This window comes from Phyllostomus hastatus, unplaced genomic scaffold (assembly GCF_019186645.2).
Source record: "Phyllostomus hastatus isolate PE091 unplaced genomic scaffold, TTU_PhHast_1.1 phas_scaffold_21, whole genome shotgun sequence".
Lineage (NCBI taxonomy): Eukaryota > Metazoa > Chordata > Mammalia > Chiroptera > Phyllostomidae > Phyllostomus > Phyllostomus hastatus.
This window is the reverse complement of record NW_025334017.1, coordinates 6426736-6437319: the sequence shown is the minus strand read 5'-3', so window position 1 is coordinate 6437319 and position 10584 is coordinate 6426736. Positions and strand designations below refer to the sequence as shown.

The 10584-nt window shown below is 35.6% G+C and overlaps 1 protein-coding gene across 1 annotated transcript in view; it reads right to left on the bottom strand.

Annotated features, from left to right (window-relative positions):
* Positions 1-790: 790 nt before the first annotated feature.
* RAB2A (RAB2A, member RAS oncogene family) overlaps positions 791-10584 on the bottom strand; it is an 89532-nt gene continuing 79738 nt past the window's right edge. Inside the window, exons 7-8 of the mRNA XM_045861100.1 lie at positions 4306-4374; positions 791-2104 (exon numbers count right to left, since the gene is read on the bottom strand). Of these exons, the coding sequence (XP_045717056.1) occupies positions 2009-2104; positions 4306-4374 (165 nt within the window). The 3' untranslated portion in view covers positions 791-2008. The remainder of the gene's footprint in view (positions 2105-4305; positions 4375-10584) is intronic.

Genomic DNA, 10584 nt, shown 5'->3' with positions numbered 1-10584 from the left:
TTCTTGGTTTAACAAATTGGCAGAACAAATCTTAGTTGCCTTAATTTCTTTCAACTCATCACTAAATGGTATGATCAATGGTTTTGGTATGAAAACTTTAAGGAAACAACGGTTTATAATGAAAATACTCAAGAAACTCCCATTTCCTCTCACCTTCCCCTCTGCCTTCCAGGAGCAAGGTAAAAGAAAACTAAGGTGGGTGACCTTGCACAACAGGAATGTGAAAGCTTTAAAAGAGCAGTGCTGAACATTCAGGAGGACCTGTACAACACTGAAGTCGTGAGTGAATTGAAAGTAGTTAGTTTTATCTTTTAGGATTTCTTTATAAAGCTTTTTTATGGTTTAAATGTGCTTTTGTGCTGGTTGAGAAGTAGAAAATATTGCTTATATCAACATAAAAAAATAATTCAATATTGTGAAGAGTTTCATCACATTTTAGCAACATTTTTAAAAAGGGCGATTCCCTGCCTGGTGTGGCTCAGTGGACTGAGCGCTGGCCTGCGGACCGAAAGGTTTCTGGTTTTATTCCCGGTCAGGGCACACGCCTGGGTTGCAGGCTAGGTCCCTGGTTGGGGACATGCACGAGGCAACTGGTCAATGTTTCTTTTTCTTTCTCCCTCTTCTCCCCCGACCTTCCCCCCTCTCTAAAAATAAATAAATGAAATCTTAAAAAAGTAAAAATAAAAAAGGGAGTTAAACATTCTGACCCTTTAAAAATATGCTTAGATATGTGTGAAAGGTACAGATTAAAAAAATACATTTAAAATGATGTGGTCATAATAAAGAACAATTTTATACATAGGATTTTATTTTGCACTGCTATAACAATTTCATTATAGACCAAGAAAAGAAATGGAAAAAAAAAAGATAAAACCACCACACTGAGTAAGTTACTAAAGCTTTTCTACTTTTTAACAGGATCTTCCATCTGGTAGATTTATTGTCATATCCCCTTCAAAACAGACAAGATGCTTACCATATTTTAAATATTATAGGCTACCACTGAAAGAAAATGTTACACAGTCACTGTACATCAAGGTTGAAAAACTGTCCTGCATGAAAAATACTTAGAAATCATGTGAATAAAAAAAATTATTGTGTTTAAGGAAAAATTAAAGTCCTCATAATGTGCCATTTAAATGTGGACAGTCATTCATTCTTCTTGGAATCACTTAGGTGTCCGGACTTCTTGCTTTTGCCCATTTCGCTCATTACTGTGTTGTTACCCAACAGTGTTAAGGCAAACAAATCCTTTTCTGAAGAGGTCTTAAAGAAACTGTGGACAAATAGCAAACTTTTGGCATTAAAACAGGTTAACATATACATAGCTTTTAAAATGTATATTAAGCATATTTTTCTTGGACTAGTGACAAGAAAAGATGAACATGCTTGCTAACAACGTCAAAAAGTTTAAAATTCAGTGTCCAAGCAATTTCTAACAATGCTCCAGTAGCCTTAAGCTCTAAATGGTTCAGAGTTTATGCAAATGCATTAATGAATTCAAGCTTGGCAAATTACACCCAAGCAGGTTATTAAACTATATATACAGAAAGTAAATGATAAATACAGAATTAAAAGAATCCTTCTGCTTTTCCTTATAACTTTGAAAATTGACAAACTTTTTGAGGACAGTTCCATTATTATTAAACATTAGGTAACCACAGGTGTTGGGAAACCTAACTACACAAACCAATTTAAAATACTCGAGATGACTTTGTAGTGTTTACTATAATTCAGTTCGTAGGTAAGGGCACGAGACAACATTTAACAAAAATAATCACATCAATTGACCTAGAAATCAAAAGCAAAGAGATATGAATACAATCTCCAAAATCTGTCTTTTTAAGTGAACGTTAACCATTTATTCAAAGTTATACAAGAATTTGAAAGATTAAAGTCTTCTGTGACATAAAGCCATTTAGAATAGTTTCATGTCTCAGCTGAGCAGGAGAGGGTGAAAGAAATAGTGAGTAGGCCCCACTTGGGCAGTGAGACAGTAAAAACGGACTCAACAGCAGCCTCCCCCGGCCTGCTGTCCTCCCTGATTGCCTGCATGTGTGGCGTTAGTAGCAGCATGCTGAGGGCCAATTTTAATGCCATTTGCCTGGAATAAAAGACAAAAAGATAATAAATGTAACTGGATCCAATAAAAATCCATTTAATTCTTAATGACAGAATTTTATCAACAACTCAGAAAAATATTAAGGAGATTTCTGCAACAATTAAAACAACCTTTTTAGGGGATCTTTCTTTTTCTTAGAAACAACATTGTGGAAATATTTCTGAAGAGAATTTTTTATCATACCAGGAACTGGGAAAACAGAAAGTAGACAGTGCTGCTTTTCAGGGAATTCTCACAATGGAGAAAATGTTTAAAACAATCATTGCAGGTCATCTTTAAAGGATAAAAATATGTAAGGCCTATGCTGCTCTAATACAATGTCAAATCTTTTCTCTAGACAGCATTTCTCTTCCATGTTGAATCAGCTGTACAGGCTAAGGGCATATGAGTGTTCTGTGTCATCAATAATTTCTATGATCCCCAAAGACATGGCAGCTTGCCAAGAACCCACACAGAGAGCAGTTCTTTCATTCATCAAACTCACACTTATGTCTTAACCCTCACTCCCTCAAGTGGATTTTACCTAAAAATACAACACTTTGAGAAAAGTAATACAGTAGCTTCAGAAATTAAGCTCTTAAGGAAACTTTACGTCACAGTAAATCTCAGATTTATAGTGCTTGGCAGTTGTTCTGCAACAGTAGTAGCCTTGGGGTTTCTGGCACTAGCTCAGTATTGACAGCAGCTGATGTGGTTTCTTTTCGCTCTTTTGACTCCTCTTTAATAAAAAGCATGCCCTATGGCTCATTGGTTTTGCCCCCTCTGGGCTGGTAGCAACTTCTTGAGGAATCAAGGAGTCAGGCTTGGCATTAGGCCAAATAAATTGCATGGCCTGTTGGCTCCTGACAGCACATTACAGTCAAAGCTGCACCACGCACAGTGCAGCAGTCAGCTACTATATGAAACCAGACAGAAACAATGAATGTGCACTTTTACACAGAGGCTCAATTACTGTTCAATTTATATGGCATTAGTCTCTGAATGGTGTTGCCTTTAAATTAACTCAAGATCTAGGAGATAGGATTTAGAAACCACAACACTCCAAATGAAAACAAGTACTTTTTGGAAAACTTAGGCAAACTGTTTTTTAGTTTTAGCAAAGAACACTGAGGCAAATAATGAACACCCTCATTTATGTGTACGTCAAGAGATACCCATGCAATGGCTCCCTAACACAATGCTTTCCTAACTGTGACGGCGGTGAGTTTTTTCTCTTGGAAGCAAAAAGTCTTAATATAAGAGTAAGAATGTTTATGTAACAGTAAATAATATGCTACCCCAACCACACAGTAAAAATGATGACCACTGGTAAACACTTAGACCTGTATGCTTCAATATTTTATCCTAATCATGTTGACCAAAACTGGCTCAAAAATAATTTTACAAAACAAACAACAACAACCAAAAAACCTCACAAGAAAACCAAACCAGTGCCAATTGCCAATTATATATATTCATTTAGTTTCCTGAAAATATGCTGTGCTATAGTGGGAGTCACTTCCAAATTGGGTATTTCCCACTTTCATACCAGACAACAGGGAGAGCATCTTGCATTAGTGGCGTAGTACATGCATTACACTTACACAACTAGAAAATTATTCCCCAAAGCAGATGACACCATATGGACATGTGGGTGAAAGTGGGTTTCCTTCTCTCTTTGGAGGATTTATATTATTTTGCCTTGCTTACAGTAAATGGATAGGGTCACTTACTTTAATCTGTTTGCACAGATAAAGTGATGCTCTAGTAGAACATAAACATTTAACTATTACAGAACATCCAACAAATTTTCAGATATGATTAGAAACTAATGTGTGAACTGACACCACATATCCGTTTTATGAATTAAAAAATATATAAAATCATGAATCTAAGTTGTAATTAAAATTCAGTTGTACAACTATCTAACCACTATGCTGTACACCTGAAACCAATGCAAAATAATAATAAATGTAAGCTATACTTGAAAGAATAAAATAAAAAAAAAAGAAGCATAAGCTCTGGCTAAGTAGCTCAGTTGGTTAGAGCACTGTCCCCATACACCAAAGTTGCAGGTTCAATTTCCTATCAGGGCACACATAAGAATCAACCAATGAATGCATAAATAAGTGGAACAACAAATCATTATATTTTTTAAAAAGCATAAAAAATAAATATTAGTCAATATTTTTATATGTATATACCTCATTATTAATGTCAAAGACTCCTTCTTGAATTTTTTCATAAATTTCTTTTGCTGTATTAATAAATGCCTGAAATATAAAGTAGAGAAATTGGTTCAAGTTATTGAAAACCACAATATAGTAAAAGAACATTATATAAAAGCTCTATAGAATATCATAAGTTTCAATATAAGAAAAATCAACTAATGTAATACACCGTAGTAACAGAATAAAGCACAGAAACCACACAATCATTTTAATAGATGCAGAAGAAGCATTTGACAACAACCAACAACCTTTCATGATAAAAACACTCAACAAAGTAGAAAGGGAATTTCCTCAACCTGGTAAATAGCACCTAAGAAAAACCCACAACTAACATACCCAGTGGTAAAGACTGAAAGCTTCTCCCCCCACCCCAAGAACAAGAACAGAGCAAGAATGTATGTGAATGTTCTTGGGTATTATCAGCAGTAAGAGACAGAAAGTAAAAACAACAAAAATGTTCATCAACTAATGAACGAAAACTAAAACGTGGTATGACCATAAATGCGATTTTATTCAGCCATAAAAAAATAAGTACTGATTCATACTGAATATGGATAAACCTTAAGAACATGCCAAGTAAAAGAAGCCAGATATAAAAGACCACATATAGTACGGTTCCATTCATATGAAATGTTCGAAGAGGTCAGTCTGTAGAAAGGAAGAGTAGATTACTGGTTGTCAGGGGTTAAGAGAAGGAGGTGGGGGTTGAGGAGCGACTGCTTGTGAGTGTGGGGTTCCTGTTTGGGGTGATGACAATATTCTGGAATTAGTAGTAATGGTTGCACAACATTATGAATATACTAAAACCACTGAATTGTACTCTTTAAAAGGATAAATTTTATGGTGTGTGAATTACACTTCAAGAGAAAAATGTATGGCAGGTGGGGAACACCATAACGTGAGAACAGCACACATGAGAAAAACCTGTCAACTAGGTATACAGCTGCATTAACTTCCATGTTGAAACTAGTGTACTTTTGATGGTGACTGTTCCACACAAAACCCCTTTTGCCAAGACAATGTATTCTTCAGTATACAGTTTAAGAGGGAAAAATCAAGGGATGTTTATGATGAAGAGATAAAATGGCAGCTCAACTTCTATGCCACGTTGAATAAAGTTTCACACTTTTCCCATACAGCACACTACTAAATTGACAAAATTAGTGTTAGATCACTGTAACCAAATTAAACCTCTAAGTAACAAAATTAATCTGCATACATTCTATAGGTATACAAAATATTAAAATATTTCATGTAAACATTGTCAATATTATGGAAGGTGTTTCTAAATTAGCAGATGAGAGATCACAAAATATTGTATTAATAAGTAAGGTCTTCTTTAATTAACATTCTCTGAAAATCCATAAAGAAATATATTCTTCACTACCATTGATACAGACTTAATTCAAAATTTGAAAAGTAAACAGGGTTCATGGAGAAGAACAAATCATACCTTTCGTCTTTTCAATACTGGAAATATTTGACTGCTGAACTTGCCACCAGAGCTTTTGTTTCCTAATTAACAGGACTGATATGTTTTCACCTTTAAAGGCCTTACAGCTCCCCAGAGTAATCAATCTACTGCAGCTCAATTACTGCACCAAGAACACACCAGTCAGTGAAGGAGACGTGAATGACTGCAGCAGGAGCACAGAGATATGAATATGCATAAACTCTAAGTGGCTGATCGAATCATCAGAGAGGGTCATGAGAATTTGCAGCAAAATAATGAGAAGAATTAATCACTGCAGACTCACAAGGCACTCTGAAAGTGAGTGTGCTTTTCATGTGTGTGCTGCAGTTAAAGTGAAGGAGAAACTAGCTTTTAGCCAGCTATGAATTGTTCTACATTCCTTAAAATTAAAGTTATCCTGATAAATAAGGAAAAATTTAACTTTATTTCCAATAACATGTCAATTACGATGATGGGCTTAGAAAGCAGGCTAACTGAATACTGAAGTCAACAGATTCATAAATTCACAGGGTTGGAATTCCTTATAGGGGTACCCACATGTGTATATTTCACTAGAACATTAGAACTACAAGGTCTCATAAGTAAGTTATAACTCCATATAGAAAATTTGTTTTAAAAGTCACACAACATGCTAATTTATGTAAATAAACAGACTTTTTGCTAATTTGTTGATGAATAACATTAAAAAGTGGCTTTAAAAAGCTGGTACATAAAATTTTCCATGTCATTACTAATCGTTATTACCTACATAGCACTTATTATAGGAGATACTATATAAACGGATTGTTTTATCTGTATCATAGCAAAAAATATTTATTATTAAGTAATTAATAAGTGATCAATTTCAATAAATCCTCAGAGTTTAAAACCCAATGTGACAAATGTAGACATTAGTATACCTGTTTTAAAAGTGTGTGGCTATGAACTGAAATTATCCAGTTCCCAAATATAATGAACATTAAGGCTTATTAGACAGAGATCAAATGAAATTTCTAAGAGCCTTGGGTGTTACAATTATCTATCCACTAAAGCTGCAAAGGATCTCAAGAACTCAGAAAGACAAGAGATACATATCTTTTACAATAATTGGCCAAAATTTTTGATAATTTCTTATTTCACTGTAGTTACTAAAAATCAAACCCCGTATATATTTTTCAAGGCAGATACATAACAATCTAAAATACCTCTAGAACACAGAAAAAGAAGAGGAAATTAGCAATAAGTTGACTAAATAGATACTACAAAGGCTTTACATTAAAAGCTCATGGTTTAGCAAGGCAGTCTTAACTTAAAATTCCTCCCAACTTTAGACAATTTAAAAGTTTTTCTATTTCCTAAGCTATAGAAGCAGATTAGGGCGAGGAGTTTACATAAAGAGAGCAGGCTCGAGGGGCGTGTCTGTGTGCGTGGTGAGTGGGGAAGAGTGGATGTGGATTGAAGGGAAGAGGCACTGGGGAACTTGCACATGGCAGCAGCAGACTTGTGCAGACAGCTCCTGATGGCCGAGTACGAGTGTTAGAGACGATGATCCAAGTCATACAGGACAGAAGCCCAGCATTTGCCATTTAACATAAGAAACAGAAAATATGTTTTAAAAAACTTCTATTGTTATTCTTACAAGGTTTAATGTTTACAAGAGTAAGATTAAAAAATCTATCTGGAATACTTATTTCTTTATAATAAAAAAAAGAGCAAGCTAAAGACATACCTACAGAAAACTTTTAACATTAGTTAATGCAAAACTTTTAAAACATGACACCCTAAATATCATTACAGTTTTTGTGATGCATAAACTAGAATGATAAAAACATTATATCCATAAAAATTATATCTATATATATGTCACATTTCACATATAGCCAATCCAAATATTAGTCATGACACAGAAAAAAATATTTGCTGAGAAAATGATGTCAAAGGACTGCATTATCAGCACTGTGAAACAAATATTTAGGCAGATTCATGATTACAAAGTATAAAAAGGTTTCCTTACAGCCAACTTAATTTGGTGAGCCTCTGGCTTTCCCATGCACTGCCCCCTCCAGTACCAGGAGCCTGACTCTCTTCACTTTACCATTACTTCTCCCCCTTTGCCCCACTTTGATTAACTGCCATGTTCAGTCCTTTACCTTCATTAGCCATTAATAGCCTTCCACCTCAGACACTAATCTTTCAACCCTTGGCAGTAGTTATCTGAATGGTCCTGGTAATACCTAAACTTAAGTAAAATCTCAGGGACTTTTATAGCACAAATTAAAGTAAACATAACAAAAACTAGAAATGCATTATGATTCAAATACATATTAGGCAAACACACAAGCTTATGTATATCCTACCTATATCATTTATCATTTACCCAAGGGTACCTATTAAATTGTATCTACGTACTATGGAAGATACAGGGAGAGGATATAGTTCCTACTGCTGCTGAAATAAACAATTTAGTTGGGAGAATCTAGGCAAAAGGGCTTAAACTGCTGTTGAAGATGCGGGAAAATACACTTTCTGCACTGGCCAACATAAGGAAACTGTGTGCAGGGCACAACTAAGGCAGGTCTGGCTGTAGGCCATGGACAATGTGCTACGAGGGTCTTCACAGCTGATGAGAGAGACTAGGGGCAAAAATTTTTATTTTTATTATGGTTTAACAGTTTTTAAGGCAAAATACTGAAATTCTACTACAGAGTGGCATTTAAATTATTTCCTAATGAAACATGCTGCCACCTGGTGGAAAGATAAAAATTACAGTGTCTATAAGGCAAGAATTCAAAATAAATCAAAGTATCTTAGTTTTATTTAAACATCTTGGACAGATGCTAGAGACAAAGAACCCTGTAAAATAAGTGACTTTTTAGTTTTCTCCTAGAACTGGTAAACATGAGATAACTAGAATGCTGTTTAATTTTCTTATCAATTGCTAACAATGCTATGGATATTATAGGTGTCCATTTTGCCAAAGCTAATAATAACCAATATTTACTAAGTACTTACTATGTGATAGACACTTCTAAATAATTTACATAGGTGTTCATTATTTCTGAAAAAAAATTAAAAATTTGTATAGAAATAAGTAAATGAATTTTAATTTTCTTTCATTTGCTTTCAAGAAAATGTTTGTGGAGTGAAGTTATACCTCTAAGGTTAGCAGAGAGGTTCAGGATGGGGCTCTTGAACCAGACTGTCTAGGTTCAAACCCCAGTGCCACTCTTACTGTATGTGTTGCTTTGGACCCACTGCTTAATTTCCCTATAAACTCAGGATAATAATGGTGCCTACTCCACAGAACTGTTGGGAAGATGAATATAACACATTCATGAATGTAACACAATGAAAATACTGCTTGCCATGTAGTACTGAATGCATGTTAGGTTCCATCATCATGAATATTTCAGTGCAGTGACACGTGAGGAACAAAAGAAGAGGGTACAGGCACTAAGTGTGAATGTGCCCTGAGACACTGCAGACTAAAATGGAGAGGAACAGTGATCAATGCTCTTTGGTGACTTAAAATTAATTTTTTTGAGATTTTTTTAAGTCCTCACCTGAGGACATGCCTACTAATTTTAGAGAGGAGGAGCGGGGGAGGGGAAGAGAGAAACACCGATCAGTTACCTCTAATATGCACCCTGATAAGAGACAGAACCTGCAACCTAGGCATGTGCCCTGACGGGGAATCAAACCTGTGACCTTTTGGTTTATGTGATGTGCTTTAGCTAAGTTGAGCCCATACAAGCCAGGGCTAGAATTAATTCTTTTTTTTTTTTAAGATTTTATTTATTTATTTTTAGAGAGGGAAGGGAGGGAGAGGGGGAGAGAGAGAGAGAGAGAGAAAGAGAGAGAGAGACACACACACACACACATCAATGTGCGGTTGCTGGGGGTCATGGCCTGCAACCCAGGCATGTACCCTAACTGGGAATCAAACCTGCAACACTCTGGTTTGCAGCCTGCACTCAATCCACTGAGTTACACCAGCCAGGGCAGTAAAATTAATTCTTGATTAAATAAAACTGAACATTAAAGAAGTAAATTAGCAATATGTACTTTGTTCAGTGAGAGCTAAAGAACAAAATATATTGAGATCAGACCTAAGCATTACACAAAAACATAGGAAAGTCTCTTGGGAAAAGAACATTAGAATTCAAGACTAGGCAGTTTAAATACAAAACTCCTTCAAATTCTGTGACTTTAAACTGTTCTCATTTTAGCCCTGGCTGGTATGGCTCAGTGGACTGAGTGTCCACCTATGAACCAAAGGGTTGCTGGTTGGATGCCCAGTCAGGGCACATGCCTGGGTTGTCCTCACTAGGGGGCTTGTGAGAGGCAGCCACACACTGATTGTTTTTCTCCCTTTCTCCCTCCCTTCCCCTCTCTCTAAAAATAAATAAATAAAATTTTTAAAAATAAAATAAAATGTTCTATTTGATTTAGCTTCAGTGGGAGAAGACTCATACACACATCATCCAATATATATAGTAGCTTTCAAATTACATTTAATGGAAATCCTACAAGGGCCACCTCTTGGGGATGAGGCAGAAAGCAGAGAGCCCAAAGAGGGAGAACCATTTTTTTCTTCTTTTCCCCTCATTTCCCAAGGCACCCCTAATTCCAAAGCAGAGCTATTCTGCTTTTCTTTGTCTTATACCAAGTTTCCTGTGTTAAATTAAAATAAAGAGGGCCATTGCTAAATCTACTGATTTGAACAGCATGCTTTCAGCCCTGGCTGGGTAGCTCGTTTGGTTAGAATGTCGTCCTGATATATGCCAAGGTGGTGGGTT